General features: G+C 51.6%; 3 protein-coding genes across 3 annotated transcripts in view; all 3 read right to left on the bottom strand.

Moving 5' to 3' along the window:
* Positions 1 to 2,627, bottom strand: part of VOLCADRAFT_118065 (uncharacterized protein) — a gene marked incomplete at both ends in the record, with an annotated part of 3,863 nt that extends 1,236 nt beyond the window's left edge. The window contains 5 exons of the mRNA XM_002952171.1: positions 358 to 471; positions 880 to 1,005; positions 1,595 to 1,696; positions 2,238 to 2,289; positions 2,537 to 2,627. Coding sequence (XP_002952217.1) covers positions 358 to 471; positions 880 to 1,005; positions 1,595 to 1,696; positions 2,238 to 2,289; positions 2,537 to 2,625 — 483 coding nt within the window. The remainder of the gene's footprint in view (positions 1 to 357; positions 472 to 879; positions 1,006 to 1,594; positions 1,697 to 2,237; positions 2,290 to 2,536) is intronic.
* Positions 2,628 to 3,583: 956 nt separating this feature from the next.
* On the bottom strand, positions 3,584 to 8,357 carry VOLCADRAFT_105433 (uncharacterized protein). The gene is made up of 6 exons (XM_002952170.1): positions 8,136 to 8,357; positions 7,528 to 7,596; positions 7,202 to 7,291; positions 5,708 to 5,719; positions 5,295 to 5,430; positions 3,584 to 5,116 (listed from the first exon to the last, which is right to left on the bottom strand). The coding sequence occupies exons 1-6, from the start codon at positions 8,217 to 8,219 to the stop codon at positions 4,989 to 4,991; spliced, it is 519 nt and encodes a 172-aa protein (XP_002952216.1). The 5' UTR covers positions 8,220 to 8,357; the 3' UTR covers positions 3,584 to 4,988.
* An 801-nt stretch (positions 8,358 to 9,158) lies between these two features.
* Positions 9,159 to 14,304, bottom strand: VOLCADRAFT_105432 (uncharacterized protein). Its single transcript, XM_002952169.1, has 6 exons — positions 14,148 to 14,304; positions 13,926 to 13,959; positions 13,592 to 13,648; positions 12,670 to 12,759; positions 12,158 to 12,287; positions 9,159 to 10,831 (listed from the first exon to the last, which is right to left on the bottom strand). Exons 2-6 carry the CDS (start codon positions 13,932 to 13,934, stop codon positions 10,689 to 10,691), a joined length of 429 nt encoding a protein of 142 aa, XP_002952215.1. The 5' UTR covers positions 13,935 to 13,959; positions 14,148 to 14,304; the 3' UTR covers positions 9,159 to 10,688.
* Positions 14,305 to 16,238: the final 1,934 nt, after the last annotated feature.

The raw sequence follows: 16,238 nt of genomic DNA, 5'->3' as shown, positions 1-16,238 counted from the left end.
GGGGGGGAGGGGGGTAAATAGATGGTTTTTTATGGCGGGTGCGGCAAGAGGACGGTCGGAAAAGGAAAACCCTCCAACCCTGACATCACCACCCAACGGACTATGAACTTGCTTGGTCGGAGGAGGAGGTGGAGGATGGAGGAGGAGGAAGAGGAGGAAGAGTCGCGAAGTAGCGGGCTAGGTGGTGGACGCGTGGCAGGGGGGGCCAGCGGCACATCCATTCACAAAGAGGAAAACTCATCTTGCGCCGGTCATGCTAAAACCAATACATAAAATTGTGCCGTCGTTTGTCGCTGTCCTTAAAAGAAACCCTAAGCCCTCCTTTTCGCCCTCCCTCAGCAGCCCATACGGTCTCACCTTAGGGTCTATCATGAGGAAGGGTTTGAAGGTGTTGCGGCTCCACTTCAGTTCGCTCTGGCCGGGGTGGTCTTCGGGCAGTAGAGACACCACCTCACCGCCCACTAACATGCCCTGAAGGGGGGGGGGAGCCCACCACATCACGAAACGAGGACACGACACATAACAGAGCAAGGACAAATAGCAAAGAGGACAAAGGAGGCATAACTACAACAATAAGACTCTCACTGCAACGAAAGTAGCAACAACGACAATAGTAACAGGGGAAGTAGTTCGTTGGTTGGTTGGTTAAGTCAGTTGGTCACTGGGCGCGTGGGCGGGAATGCATGTTAGTTGCGATGTTGAATGGGCAGGTCGGGGATAGGAAAGAGGGCCGGTAGAGGGCAGGGCGGTTATAAATAACGACCCCTGGGTCGGTTTGTGAGCCAGCGACGTGGGGGAGGTACAGGTGGAATAACCACCACCACCACCACCACTTTCTCCTCCCCGCCTTCGCAACGGCGTTTCCCCCCTCCTCCTGACCTCCTCCGCCATCTCCGCCTCCGCGCACTGCCGCAGACTGCCGTGTTTCCGAGGATCAAACCCCCCCGAGGGGAAGCAGTACATCAGGCGGTTGGGGCCCTGGGCATATTCCCGGACCACTGTAACCTGCGAAGGGGGGGGAGGGGGGGTTTTGCTGGATTCAAAGGGAGCCAGTGCGCATGTTTGTTGCATGTCGCGCCGGTGGTCGGTGAATTCCTTCCTCGCAAAAATATCAAAGCTCTAAGAAATATCAAAACAAAAAGTTCCGTAAATCGTTGTTCCGTACCAGGCCCAGATGATGGCCCAGTTCCACGCCGTACCAAGGCCCCCAAACCCCCGAAATCACTGTCCTCTCTCCCCAAGGGCCCTTCAGGTGCCCCAGCGCCACCAGCTGTCCCCTTTCTCCTCCTCTTCCTCTTCCTCCTCCCCCCCTCCCCCTCTACCCACTCCTATTTCCCTCCTCCGTTCACGCACATATTCATATGCGGACCGCTTCATCACCCGAATCCCTCACTCCAGCCCCAAACCCCTGGTCGTGCCCTAATTTCTAAAAGAATTCCATTCCAATCCCTGGAGTCCGATTCCGACATCTGGACCCTTTTCCCTTGGGAAATCATTCGTTCGCTGCGCCCATTGTGTAAAAATTTCTAAGGGTAGAGGCTTCCCTCGTTTGACACGCCTCATCCCTCTAGTTGCCAACCCCCGCTTCTCCCACCTGTGCGAGTGTCGTCTCCGTGGCAGGGTGGAACGGCAGCGCCACCGCGAAACAGAAGCTGCAGCTTGGGTGGCCCACCACGTCGTAGTGCAGGCAGTGGGGCTTGGGTTTCGAATGTGTACGACGTGTTGACGTACAGCACGGTGTGACCAGGTTCAGCGCGTGTGCGTGCGCGCGGAAGAACCGCAGCAGTGGCGTCGCCGGGTGGTATACGGCAAGGCGGGGGGTTAAGAGACACGGGGGAGGGGTGGAGAGGGTTGGAGTTGGGGGGCATTGGTGTGAGAGGAGTTAGTCTGGGACTTGGGGGCTGGGGGCAGGGTATGTGACGAGACGAGTGTGTCGGGTGTGATGGATGGGTCACCACATTTGTGTGCATGCGTGGGCACGCATATGTTTGTACACGTAAGTACGAGTCTGTATGTGTATGATGATGTTGTCACAGGGTGGTAAAGCTTCACCAGCGGCCCCTTTTCCCTTGGAGGCAGTTCCCTGCTCTCCCCTGCGAGAGAAGCACCCTAATCCATTCACCCCATCCGATTTCAGAATGTGTATGTCTGCACGCATGTCTGCATGTGTGTACATCGGGCGGGGAGGCGAGGAGGGATAGAAGGTCGTTGCCCTTTACTGCCGCGAGCCATCTTACCTCGCCATTGTCGGGGGTGAATGTGACAACACGGTCATACATAGTCATGTACCTGAGCAAATATAGAGGTACGACATGGGCGCTTAGGAGTGGCTAGTGGTATTGACCGGTATTAGGAACATGACGAGGCCTGAGGACACTTCCCTGAAGGGCTATACCATCCGGGACGTTCACGTGCTCACGTTTCGGTGCGGGGAGGAACCCATCCGCCCACGCGCCCCTCTTTTGACTTAAGAAGAAGGCGCAATATACTATCCAAAGCCCACAAAAGCACCGCTACCGAGCGTTGCGCGACCAACCTTTTGTAGACAGGTCGATCCTCCGTGATGTCAAACCGCTCATGCCACGGATGTGGGTCATCAACAGAGCCCGTTGGGAGAGTGGTTGGAGCTACAAAAGGGTTGAGAGGTAAGGGTCTCCGAATTCAGAACCCCACAACCCCGGCAGGAAAAAGCTCTTTGTGAACCGGTGATCGACACGGGAGGTTGTAACCAAGTGACTGCCACATATAGAGCTTTTTTCCAGAGGTCAAAAACTCTACAAAAATTCACCAGAGAAACCAGCGACACCACACACAAACGGCGTTGACGACGCGGTTGAAGCATACCTTCCGCCCTTTCAAGTGCGCTTGCCGCAGGACCAGATTGGTTTGTCGAAGCCATCCTTGTGCGCAAAACCAATCTGCAATAATCTGAAGTTGGAAAAAGAGAAGGCTGTCGCGTGCACGCCTTGCTAAGCGATGCGAATCTACACACCGATCGTGCTTTCATTAGCTGGGACGTTGTGCTTCTAAGTTACATATAGTTGTTGCATAAACATTGATGAGTTGGATGCCCTTGATTCCCTCGGCAAACTTGCCAAATTGAAGTGTTTTGATTGGTAGAATTAAAAAACAAGCAAATGTGCTTTATGTGACACAACCAATCCGTCCATACGCTGCTTTATCGAGAAGGCCTCCTTTGAAGAAACTAGTAACCACTAAGAAAACAACTGCCGGCACCAGCAGCTAACCGTATTACCTGCCACACGTATTACCTGCCTGTGTCAGTACTCAGTAGCTAAGTTGTCAATACGTGGTCTTTCCCAGACTCTAAGCATTCCTTTATCTTTTTAAGGCCTCTTAACGGCTGAGGCGATATGTTAGGTCGAGCTGCTGAGTCTGAGAAGATGCATATGCACCTTAAACTGGGCACATCACATGGTCCCAGAGCATTGTTATTTTCATCACATCTGGGTGCATTGCATCCTGCATGGTGATCCTTCCATGTGATAAACTTGTCTATCCGCATAATGCAGACAATCCACACCTCTAATTCACCGTGACGCGCAAAGCCCTTGACATACATAATCCATACAGCAGTTTACATTCTTGATGTCGACCATCACACGCTTGATACACCTGCTAAAAACTAGAAGCTACAAGTATGATAAAAGACACGTAACATGTACAGCACCAAGCAAGCATCTGCTGCTTGTCCAAGCCCTCCAAAAGGCGGGGGGTAGGTGGAACATCGAATGCCCACAGCACAAACCTATCAGACTGCTGTATACACAGGAACCATGCGCACGGATCTGCCACTACTCCTGCTATGCCGACTGGGCACCATGCATGGTAGACCAAGTAATAATAAGCCAGTTCCTGCCGTCGGCGGAGCCCCCACTAGCGGGGTGGACATCCACAGGCCTCATGTTACTGTAACAAAACACACGCACAGGGTAGGCAAGAGGAATGCTGGAGCCGCTGCCACGTTGACTGACACACGCCAGCAATGCATCGAGGTGCCGTCCACCGTAAGGGCAACCCACCGTTCTGGATACCTAGAAACAGGGGCATCGGTCCCTGTACAGCAGCCGATCGGGCTGGCTTGGACAGGTGCACCTCCTAGCCTAAAGATGAGGCGGCTGGGAGCGTGGGTGTATGTGTGCGTGGGCAATTTCCCCCCAAGTTTATCCTCCAAACCTACACACATATTCTTTGTATGTGTAGTTACAACTCAAACAACGGAACATAAGCACCTTGGAATCTTCCGATTAAACAATGCCGGGATCATTGGAGTTTTCTTCCGCCGCCTTGCCACGTGGCTACTGCCTGGAGATCACATACATACATACTTACTTGCGAGCTGACCAGGAACTAAGTTGAGGCGCCGTTGATCCGCTAGATTTGGTTGGATGCTGGTGGTGAGTTGCTGAACCCAACGAATGCATTCTGAAGTCGGATGGGGTGAATGGATTAGGGTGCCCCTCTCGCAGGGGAGAGCAGGGAACTGCCTCGGGAAAGGGGGCCGCTGGTGAAGCTATACCACCCTGTAACAACATACATACAGTCTACAGAGAGGCGACCACTCCTAGATAGAGAAGTGTAGCTGCATATAATTCGTGAAGTCGACAGCTAATAAGCATGTATGTTATGTGTTTCTTTATCATTTCATGCGACGCGTGACGAAGTCCCCGGCTCTCTGCCAGCTACCAAGCTAGCAAGGTTAGGTGCGCGTTGGCGATCTGTCGCGACAGGTTATCATCAGCCACGATGTGTCAGTGAGCGGTGCGCGATGCATGTATGCATGCATTCAAGGATTGCATGATGAGGAATACATGATGACGCCTGCTGGCGATATCAGCAGCAGATTGACGTGGACGACATACATCGTGGCTTCCAGCTATCTAGGTGGTCATGTGCTGCTGCTGCTGCTGCTGCTGCTGCTGCTGCTCAGTTTCCTTGCTGCTGGCTGGACAGTTTATTGGGGACCGCTATTGGCACATTGGCAATGCGTTGTTGATCACCCTCCGGGCGTGATGGGAGTTCACCACCCCGAGAGCGATGATCAGCGCAAGCAGGGCAAATGACTGAAGGAGGAAGCCCGCGAAGGACACGTTCACTGCGGGCACACCATCAAGTGCACATAAATAGTCAGGCCAAGCTGATTAATACCGAGCAATAAACTATTGGTGCTTAATGATGGCGGGTTGTTAGTGTGCAGCATGTAATTACATACAAGTATACATGCGTGCCTCATCATGCATGCATGTGTGTGGGCAGTTTATTCTCACACCGACCTGACTGCAGGCGATCCTGAAAGGATGCCATTCGAGTCCTGGAGTAGTAGTACCGGCCGCTGTCAAGAAGTACTCGCTCATTGTACATTCGTGCGACGTTTTCCATGGAAACGGAGGCGCATGCCACGCATAATGCCTGTGCAAGTACACGTACAAGAGCAAGGAATTCGGGCCGTTGTAAGACCAGGCAAAGAGTACTCAGGGAGATGCCAAGGGAGCTGAACCCTTCTTACATTCCTGCCCCTTCGAGCGAACGTCCTCGGGCGCCCCTGCAGCTGGGCATATCCCGTAGGATCTTGGTTATGTGATATCCCGTAGGATTGTGAGTTTCTTTATTATTATGACATTTCCTCAGTCCCTGTCCGAGATGGAGGTCTCTAATAATTTTCTCAGCTGGTAGACTCTTCTCCCACCCGGGCTTCCACCTATGGGCAAGGAGTATGTTGGAATCATATCAGGTATGCACTATGTTCACAATCGAAGTCGATCCGGGGAATTCCCATCTCCTGGCCAATCGCACCAATTTAACACCAGGCAAAGAGTTCTCAGGGAGATGCCAGGGGAGCCGAACCCTTCTTACAGCCATCCAGTGTCAACTGCAGGGCTGCATTAATGCAATATTGCCAAACAAGTCGACTTATAATTATGGACAGCACCTCATAGGCAGGAACAACCGAGCGAGGGGGTGATTACCCTCACTCCACATCTCAGCAGCTAGCCATAATCTCGCGCTCCCGACTAATTCGGATTGATATGCATGTCGTGGTAGGTGCTGGAGCACGTAAGCATGACACGATCCTTGTGGATGGCAAGCGAAGTTTGAGCAATTTTGCTGTACGGCGGCCAGGCATGGAGCCTTTTTGCGCTGGCAGAGGCCATGGACAGGGCGGGAAGGCGGCCGGGTAATGCCAACAATGCGGAGAGCATGTTCGAAGCTTGTTTATTGGATAGCGCAGTCCACCTACATATTATGTTCATGAGGCTGATAGTGGGGGCGGCACGGCCATCCCACCGGTTGTTGTATGTGGAGTTGGTTGAGCTTCCCCTACAATATTACATGGTCAAACAGATCCTTCATTTCTGGAATAGCCTTCAAGAGCAAGTGGGCTCCAATGCTCATGTGGTTTTACGGCAGGAGATAACCGACGCTTCTGACCAACCCGGAATGGAAGGGTTGGGGAGCCTCGATGCTACGACTTGCAATGTTTAGAGCGGAATATCGCAAGAAGTTGTGGGGTTAAGGAGCGTGTCGACTGGTTGCTGATTAAGCCTCTCCCCGAGGGAGGGAACAGTGGTAACGGCACTTAGGGAACGTTGATGTGCGGCTGGGGCCATGCTCGTCTGACTGTCTTGCCAGAGGAGTACCCATCGGATGGGAAACTACCGGGATGTGGTAGCTGTACGCAGTACGGCACACATCACAATTTATAAGTACTCGCGGAGCTCTTGACCAGCATCTCGGGAGGCCTTTTCAGCGGCCAGCTACTTCACCTACCCGGGAATATAGATTGCGGAGAATAAGCACTGACGGGGCTGCCCTTCTAGGGAGCAGCAGCCGTCATGTGGCCAACACATGCTAAGGCTTTCATTCCTCGTCTAGCACATCGTAATCTAATGCAGTTTCGTTTATGTTGCTGAGCTTTGGAGGCAAACATAGCTCGAAGGGGCAGGCATCATCTCCCCAGGGAGAGCTGGTGTCGCACCAATAGCCATAGTAGCTGGTACACAGTACGGCACACATATCAAATACAAAGACGCGCGAAGCGCTTGATCAGCATCTCGAGAGGCCTTTTTAGCAGCCAGCTACTACAATCACCAAGCCGAGGATGAAGAACAAGTGTTAATGGAATGCTCGGCCTATAATGATATTCACGCGCAAGAAGTATATTATTGCGCTCTCCACTGACCTGCAGAGTGCTTGTCCACAGGACGGTCTTTCGAAGGGCCACCAGGACTAGTATGACGACTGACAGCACGACGCAAAAGGAGATTCCCCACTGCATGCATGCATGCATATGGTCAGCATGAGTCGGGTCACCAGATCAGAGGTGGTGCATAATGCCCTTGTTGGGACTGTAAGCAAGGATGACCAATTTTGCAATGGCCGTGTAGGTAGCATGTCTTAAGGTGAGACGAACTTGGTCTGGACCCGTATCTGCCCCAGTACGGGGGATGACCAGTTACTGGCCGGTTGCTAATAAAAGGGGGTGATCAGCTACCGAACTGAACTTACCCAGTAGTTGCTCAGCACATCAGAGCAGTACTTGGGGTCGGAACCATAGTCCGTGCATGATTTGTTGTACTGAGGCATGTATAACGAGAACATACATCATCATCAGCAAATCATCATATGCATGTGCACATGCAAAAGATTAATGCATGTTTTCGACGTTTCTTATTAGATAACCCTACCTACCTGCCGAGCGAGAACATGCATAGCTAGACGTTGAAACGTTTAGACAAATCTGTCCGGCAAATTATTCCAAAACAGACTATACATAGCGTTTGATTGGTTCGCGCCCTACTTATTTAGGCTACGTGCACTACCGAGCGCCTCAGCCAACAGGGCCAAACAACTGCAGATCACAACAGCCCATAATAAACCGAGCCAAACAGGCCTTAGCAGCTTGTTTGGCCCTGTGGAAAACCCAAATGAGTTGGTAATGTTGCATCGCCTATCGATCGTGCCCTGCTGGCATATTCAATAGGATCCACCGCCCTACCTACTAATATACCAGGACAGAACCTATAGAAGATTATAAAGTGTTGCAGACGTGGTTGGTTATAAGCAAGAAGCGATTGACGCGTACGCACTGCTGCAGCTGCGGCAGTTCCGCTCACCTTCGCGATGCCGCCTAACGCAACTATTGACCCACCAACGGCAAGCGCTGCAGTTAAACATCCAGCTACGTATGCAGCTGCCATTTCTGTTGAGAATTTCCCGCGGGATGAAGGTCGAAAGCTGCAAGAAGCTAGCTTACGCTGGCTTACACTTCTATCCTGTTGCTCTGATAATAAACCTGGAGCAATAAATCAAATCTTACTTTAAACAACAGGCGTGCACATTTACACGTAAGCCTGTGCGGGATTACGACGCTGCTGAGTCTTATATATTGCATGCAGGACGATCGTCCTAGCGAGGCAGGGCGCGCGAGGCTCTGCTGTACGCACATCAATATTGATTAATCGAGTCTGGATTTTGCCGGGTCCTCACCTGTAGCTTCCATATGTATTCCTAATGCAAAAACTGCTTAGCTCTCGGCCGGTGGCACAACCAACTGGTTGGTGCTTGTATGTTACGATCACGAGCCATGGCTGGCCAGCAGCCAAACGGCAGCCAAGGGTCCCCGCCGATGGGACCTACGCACCCATCGGTTCTTGCACGTCACAGCGCTTGGTTTTGGATGCGGCCCTTACTCCGATCTCCAAGCCTCTGCTGGTGGATAGGAGGGAGCCCTTGCTACTAGGTTGTATCGTACAGTTCAAATTCCCTATGCAATGTATATATATGATGATGACCACACATACTTTTTCATTCTAGCTGCCTGCTTGGTGTTCGCTCTGCTCTTGTAGCCCTCTTGCTCATGGATGTCTGTCTCTATAGAGACTTAGCTAAGGACCTCCCTCTCAGACAGCAGGCATTTGAGGCATGTAGTTCTTGTTCATCTTTATTTCCACTTTTTAACGCTTTACTCACTTAAAAATTGTCATAATGTCTGTTTCTGTCTTGGTTGGCGACAATTCCGCTGGTTAGCGTTAGCTAGGAACGTGGTACGTGCCCTTTTCAGGGCTTCAGCAGCTGCAGGCATTATTGCTTGGCAGTACCAAGCACCTCTGGGCTAGTGACCGACGTGGTTGTTGGTGCCCCTTGCAAGTTGTAACTTGCACATTACATTTGCATATGCATATGCGTTAGGATGCATATGTAGCCTAACATGTCTAGCATATATCAGGGCAACATATGACAATCCCGATCCCCACCCTAACGTGGCCATGGCCTACATCTAGCTATACCATTGCCCCGCATTTGCGCGGAACTTGTAACATACGATGAGCCGCAGCCGCAGCCGCAGCCGCAGCCGCAGCCGCAGCCGCAGCCGCAGCCGCAGCCGCAGCCGCAGCCGCAGCCAGAGGCTCAAGCAGATGACCCATGTGAACGGTGCCTCTCGACCCCCGCGACCCTTGACCGCCACCTCAGCCGCCAGGCCAGAGCAGAGCTGAACTCCTGCGGTGATAACCGGCTCACCATTGCAAACTTTCTCTACTCTTGCTGTCCTTCCCACCCCGGCACCTGGGGATGATGTCATGTTTGAGGGATGGCCCCGATCGATGGCACCACTACTAGCATAACCCTATTCCATCCCCAATTCCGTAAGGGTAGCTACGCCAAACGCATGCATGCATGCGCTTCCTTGCACTTAAATCTGGTAGGAGATGAAAGGGGGGATGGAGATAGGGCGAGCAAATAGATAAGCTACGCACGACATCATGCATGCCCTGGAGGCAGGGCTGCCCAACCAGGAAAAGCTTAGAGCCAAATAAAATGTTTACTTTAGGCGGTACGGATTATATCCAAGGGACATGCATGGTTCTTATGTAATGGATGCCGCATGCCGCCATGTGCGAGGGTAACAGACACCGCCACAGAATATACACATCACCAGCACCCGTCGGAGTGTACATGCTTTCCCCACAGCTCGCTCTCAATCAACCGAGTCCCCGACCAACGAAGAGAGGTCAAAATGTGGCCCAACCTTCTCACTGTCTTCCTAATTCCTATTCCCATATTCACACTGAACGTGATTCACAATCAGTAATACCCCCCTGACGCGCAAAGCTCTTGGCGGACATACATACAGCAGTTACGTTCTTGATGTCGGTCACACGGAAGTTGATACACCTGCTGCAGGCACGAAGCTAAACAGTATGATGAAGACACGTAACAACACCAAGCGAAGCTATTGCTCGTCCAAGCCTTCCAATGTTCGGGGTAGGCAGGTGGGACATCGAATGGCCCCCAATTTGCAACATGAATCCATCAGTCTGCCGGGCACCCACTCATCAGGGCCTTCAACAGGGCCAAACACACAGGGCCAAACAGATTGTAGCACCCTGTAGTAACCAGTAAGGCCAAACAGGCCTTAGCAGCTTGTTTGGCCCTGTGGAAAGCCGGCCCGGCCAATGAGCCGGTAGGGTCGTGCGGCAGCAGTGTGCACCCACGTTGACTTGCATGCAACCCCCTTGGAGAGCCGGCCACCCGGATTGTGAGCCATGTATTCTCGTTGATGATGCTTTGCATGCCTTCGGGCAGATGCATGATCGCTGGCTAGCCAGGCGTGCTCGCTATTGCGTGGCTAGTTCGTCGGCTGTTGGAAAGACACCAGGGCCCTTTATCTATTGCAGCTGGTTCGTCGTCGGCACTGTCGGGTTGACATTCATAAGCCTCCGAACCTGGACGCTGTTCACCACACCGAGAGCGATGATCAGCGCAAGCAATCCAATTGACTGAAGGATGAAACCTGCAAAGGACACGTCCACTGCGGAGGCAGATACACCAGCAGCCGGCAGCATGCAACGATGGATATAACACCACCAGCAATAGTAGCTGTAGGGACTTCAGTGCACACGCGTACGGCTGGTCCAAAATTTGACATCACCTATGGGCGACACCCCTATGTAGTAATAGGTAGGGACCATCCCTACTGGCGTAGATAGATGGCGCGGTGGGCATGTTATAACACAATGAATATGTGTGTTACATGGTCGTGGAGTGGGATATACTATATTGATCACCTATAGGCGTCACCTCCCTGTATTAGGAAGTAGGGGCCATCCCTACTGGCGAGAGTATTTTGCTTACGGTAAGCACGCGTGCAGCCACACACAGAACACATGATACACAGCCAGAATCCATTGTTTGCATGCAAGCGATTATCCAGGCTGCCGCCTTTCGTACATCCATAAATTTAACAACGACACCATGCTTTTGTTGAGCAAAGCAAGCCAGCAAGGCGGCAGCCAGCAGACGAAGCGGCATGATGAAAATGATGTTGGAGCACTTGTGATGAGTCATAGTGCTACTTAGTAAGTAGATATTGCATGTATATGAAAGTAGACGTGTATTTGGACGGCGGGTAGAAGGACGGGCGGTTAGACATAGGAATGTACGACATGCACGCCGTCAGGGACGGATGAGTGGATACGAGTGTGGATAGTACGAATGCTATGACAGACGGACGGATACGTATGATTAAATGGATATGGATGGACATGCATACAAACGGACATGCATGTACATACGGACGGACGGTTGGATATGGAGATAAAGGTGGACAGACGGATATATATCCGGACGTACGGAAGGGCGAACGGCTGACGGATGCATAGCTAGCATACAGACAGCGCAGCAGGCAGGCGTGCACACAGGGAGGCGAAAGCTAGCGGTCAGGCAGGCAGAGCGGTAAACGTCGTGAGGAAATAAAATCTAGCAGCGAAACGATATAAATATAGAGTTATGGCGGACTTAAACGTGAGATTGGGCGGCATGTAGAGTGTGGCTGCATATTAGTGCAACAAGTGAGAAGTGAGAGTAGCATTAAGTTCCAATAGCGTTAGGTAGATTACCGTAACGACATTTGGTACTGTCAAGCTAAGGTAACACAGTTTGAGAAAATGGCAAGCCGTACGGCTGCCGTACGTAATCTTATTTATAGACTGTACGTACTCGCTTCGCTCCTGCCTGCCACATCTAATAAGATGCTATTATTAGATGTTGCAAAGTATGCCGACCTGTTGATCATGTATGCATGCATGTGCACCGACGATCTGATCTCTGCACGGCAGCAGTTCTCGTGTGCACCGACCTGGAATTCGACGTTCCCTGGCGTAACCATCATACCAGGAATCGTTAATTTGTTCCTCAAGTTGTACCTTGGTCATGTAGATCGATGCGGCGTTGCTCATGGAAACCGAGGCACAGGCCGCACAGAATGCCTGAGGGGCGTGCGCATATAGATGTTTCCGAAAGGGAAAGCAAGCTTGGGTTACCCGGAATCCAGTGCCAAGTAATGTATCCTGTAAGCTATCCTTTTAAACTCGCTGCCTATCCTCTCTCTCTCTATCTGTCTGTCTGTCTATCTGTCTATCTAGATCTGTCGGGGTAACCTATGTTTGAACTAATGCCACCCGAAAATCGCGGTCATACTGCTGGCTGGGGTCTTATCGGTGTCAGGCCCAGCAGCAGGTGCATTCTGCTGCGAGTACCTAATCAATCGATTTGCCTCAATCAGCACCTTTCGATACCACCATTCATTAATTGTGGCATACACTACACAAATGTATGTAGATGCCGTATATTATTGCGCTCTCCACTGACCTGCAGAGTGCTTGTCCACAGGACGGTCTTTCGAAGGGCCGCCAGGACAAGTATGACGACTGACAGCACGGCGCAAAAGGAGATTCCCCACTGCATGCATGCATGCATATGGTCAGCATGATCATAGAGGAGGAGGAGGAGGAGGCATTTACAGTGTCATTGCTAAGTTCGTATTTACAGCGGAAAGGCATGCAAAGCAACACGTGGAGTGCCAGCTTCCTTGAGAGGCCTCTCCACCCTAGGGTGTAAACTTGCAACATCTACTCCATGCGTGGGATGCAGCGAGTGCAGTAATCTGGGCTTATCACGGGATCTGCATCTGCCGATCGGTACTTTTCTGAAGTCATGATATAACAACAAATTAGTTGATATCAACTTATTGGCTGCTGGGGCTTTCATTTTTTATTTCGACAGGGTCAAATAGGGCCAAACAGATAGTAAAGCCCCCTAATAACATCAGAGCCAAACTGGCCTAAGCAATCTGTTTGGCCCTGTTGAAAGTCCAGTAGCGCGTTGGTAGTCGCGAAGCTTTCCAGGACAAGTCAGATTGCAGGGCAGGGCCCCTGCAAGCCCGCAAGCCGGTTGACCCTGGAGGACGGCGGGACTAATTTCCGTCGAAGCAGTACTTCGAGCGAGCCGTACCCGTGCAATAACAGGCAGCAGGTACCGTGAGCAGGCCAATTCTTGCCGGATTCCTTAGGAATGAAATTTCCAATAATGGCGAACACAATACAAGTTTTCCAAAGCACTTTGCGGTTTAATCTGGTTTTGCAGAGACGCACGCCGAGCGAGGCGCAGCCGCCTGCAGGCGGAGGCGCAGCCAGCCGCAGCAGCCGCCAAGCAATACCCGGGACCTCCGCCGCCCCCATCATTCCCCCTGCCGTACGTGCAAGACGTTCCAATTGCAGCGTACGGAACCTACCCAGCAATAGCTCAGCGCATCAGAGCATCGCGTAGACTCGCCGCATAACTCCTTGATCTGAAGCAAACGAACAAACGAACAAACGTGTCAGCCAAACATGCTACACATCGATCTGTCAAAACATGCGTGCGACGTTTCTTATATATCCCTACCTAGGCTTACCCAGCGAGGAACATGCATGCCCTATGCAAGACATTCGGCCGCCTAGGGCAGCAGCAGTCATATCAGACAGAGAAAAGCTTAAGCATGGCCTTTGGCTTAGACTAGCTAAAGAAGGCTATTTGGTTGCCTGGTATGGGGCAATGCGTGTGACGTACGCTGCAGTTGCACTCACTTTCCCCATGCCGCCCGACGCCACAATGGACCCACTGAAGGCAAGAAATGCAAGCGCAAATGTGGCAATATGCTCAGCTGTCATTTTTATTGGCAGGACGAAGGTCACACGCACTCAAGCTTAAGGTGGATTGGCTCGGCCAGGGCCGGCGAGCTTTGAGCAAGAATAATGGTTTTCGATTGACACTGTCCTGCTTATAAGCCTTGATCAAATAGATATTACCTGAAGAGTTTATCTGCGTATATAAGCTTGTTCGGATTGCCGATATGCGTGCTCGCTTCGTACGTCTGGATTTGAGCCTCGCTCGTAACTCGAGTGGTTGAGTGACCGACCGACTTAATAGTTTGTTGGCCATCTCTATAATAAAATATATAATGGCCATGAAACCTTACTTTTGGAAAATTGCATCCTAGCTACCTTGGTTGTGACTTTTACAAGACGAAACTGTTGTTAGTGGACGTACTATCAGTGCTTTTAAAAACGGTTACTAGTGACCAAGTGGTTACTAAAAAAATAATTCCCTTCAGGTGTCGTCATTAGGAAAATTTTGGAAAACCTGCAAGTAGCCGGGTGACCGCCTGGAAGTTGGGCCGCAGACCCCCGCCAGAAAGTTAATTGACGCTTGGATGAATGCTGTGTAAAACCCAGCGAACCATCACTAGGTTCGGCTCATGAACGCGTTGCCGTACGTAGAGTTCTCTGAGAAATCCAAGGCGGATCCAAGGGTAGATATGCAGAAACGTTTCCTAAGGGGGTTTGTTGGTACAAAGCTACCTCCCAATAGGCAACTTTTCGCGGAAACCTCGCAGCTACCGCGGCCGCTGCACCATTTTTCCGGGCACAACTAGTTTTCCGTTTTGGAACCTAGTCAGTATGCAGACGGCAACACTGGCGCGTGCCTTGTTGGAGGGCGAGATCGACGCATGGCTTGAAGCAGGGCGACCGCGTGGGCACTTCTGGAAGCAGGGAAGGTGCTTGAAGTCTCCCGTTATCTTTGGCTTTGATTCAGGCCACATTTATGCGAGGGACATAGCAGCGCCGAGAAGGCACTTGTTTTATTGCGGGACTGGAGCTCCCAGTCGACGCGCTGCTGAGGGAGTTTAGAAAGAGGTGGTTGGCGGATTGGGAACAGCCAGAGATCGCAGTGGACCCCGGGGTCTTCCCTAAGTTTACGGGGAGGGATGCGAACTTGGATAGCCCAGGCGTCACCGTCTGTCGCCTTCTGCAACTTATTGCATGTGGATGTGAGTTAATCTCATGACGAAGTTGCGAGGCAACAGTTCGAACGACGTACTTGATTCCCCACTTCCGGCACGCCTATGATACGCTAACGTTGCACACATGCCTGGAATAATTGCTCGAAGACGAGACTTCAGTTGCTGCGGCAGCAAAGACTCAGCATGTAGGCACATACATATGTGTGTGTGTGTTACATGGTTGGGGGGTGCGTGACCCCATACCTGTAAAACTACACATACGAGCCGAAGGCCCAAGGGCAATACTACAACGCCTAAAAGCCACGGAGAAAAGGAAACTCCGCACATCAGCCCAGACTAGCGTCCAAAGGGGGTAACTGAGTTTCGGTTCATACATATATACCAAAATTTAGCAGCTACAGATGACATTAATACAGGAGCGTGCGACCAAGCATTGGAGCATGGTCCGCCACCATACCAAAGCGAACCAATGAAAGGCTAACCATCATGAGAATTGGACGGGAAGTCACCAAAATCGCATACACTATGGTACACAGGCATGCACCAGCAACTGCTCATCCGGCCCACGCACCAGCGGCTCATCCTTCAAATCCGGTCTTGCTTGCTTGTATTGTTAGGCGTTATGGGCGAGCGAACAGATAGAGCCCCCAAACGAAGCGAACAAGTGAGCTTTTCCAGTGGATGGATCCATATAGAAAGCTCGTCCACATCCATCATCTCGGTATGCATGACACACAAACCGCTTCTACATGTGTACCAACATGACCGCGTCTGCCAGCGAGCAGCAGCCACCCCACACATGACATCGGCGGTGCAGCAGTCTCAGACTGATGGTGGGCTACCATCAGCAGTACACTACATACTGCCCAGTAGTAGTAGTAGTCAGGCAGCTTGGGCTCTACCTGTAGTATCCTGTAGGGCGTGTATCACCGCCACGGGATCTGCAACCGCCGATCGGTACTTTTCTGAAATCGTGATACGACACCTCGGCCTGCCCGTTAGTTTATCCTGTATAGGTAGCTACCTGACCCGCCGCGGCGGGCCCTGCCTGCTGCCCTATGGCATAAACATGCCGGTTACCGACCGTTGGGCCCAT

Source organism: Volvox carteri, assembly GCF_000143455.1.
Source record: "Volvox carteri f. nagariensis unplaced genomic scaffold VOLCAscaffold_28, whole genome shotgun sequence".
Lineage (NCBI taxonomy): Eukaryota > Viridiplantae > Chlorophyta > Chlorophyceae > Chlamydomonadales > Volvocaceae > Volvox > Volvox carteri.
Note: the sequence above shows the minus strand (reverse complement) of the source record. Positions and strands in the feature narration are given on the sequence as shown.

Excerpts from the sequence above, each read along its gene's own strand:
- VOLCADRAFT_105433 (XM_002952170.1), bottom strand. The coding sequence starts at position 8,219 with ATGGCAGCTGCATACGTAGCTGGATGTTTAACTGCAGCGCTTGCCGTT. Across the intron at positions 7,597-8,135 it reads CGTTAGGCGGCATCGCGAAG|TACAACAAATCATGCACGGA; the intron begins GTGAGCGGAACT and ends TACATGCCTCAG. Across the intron at positions 7,292-7,527 it reads ATGTGCTGAGCAACTACTGG|TGGGGAATCTCCTTTTGCGT; the intron begins GTAAGTTCAGTT and ends GCATGCATGCAG.
- VOLCADRAFT_105432 (XM_002952169.1), bottom strand. Across the intron at positions 12,760-13,591 it reads ATGCGCTGAGCTATTGCTGG|TGGGGAATCTCCTTTTGCGC; the intron begins GTAGGTTCCGTA and ends GCATGCATGCAG. Across the intron at positions 10,832-12,157 it reads CAGGGAACGTCGAATTCCAG|TGGACGTGTCCTTTGCAGGT; the intron begins GTCGGTGCACAC and ends CTGCCTCCGCAG.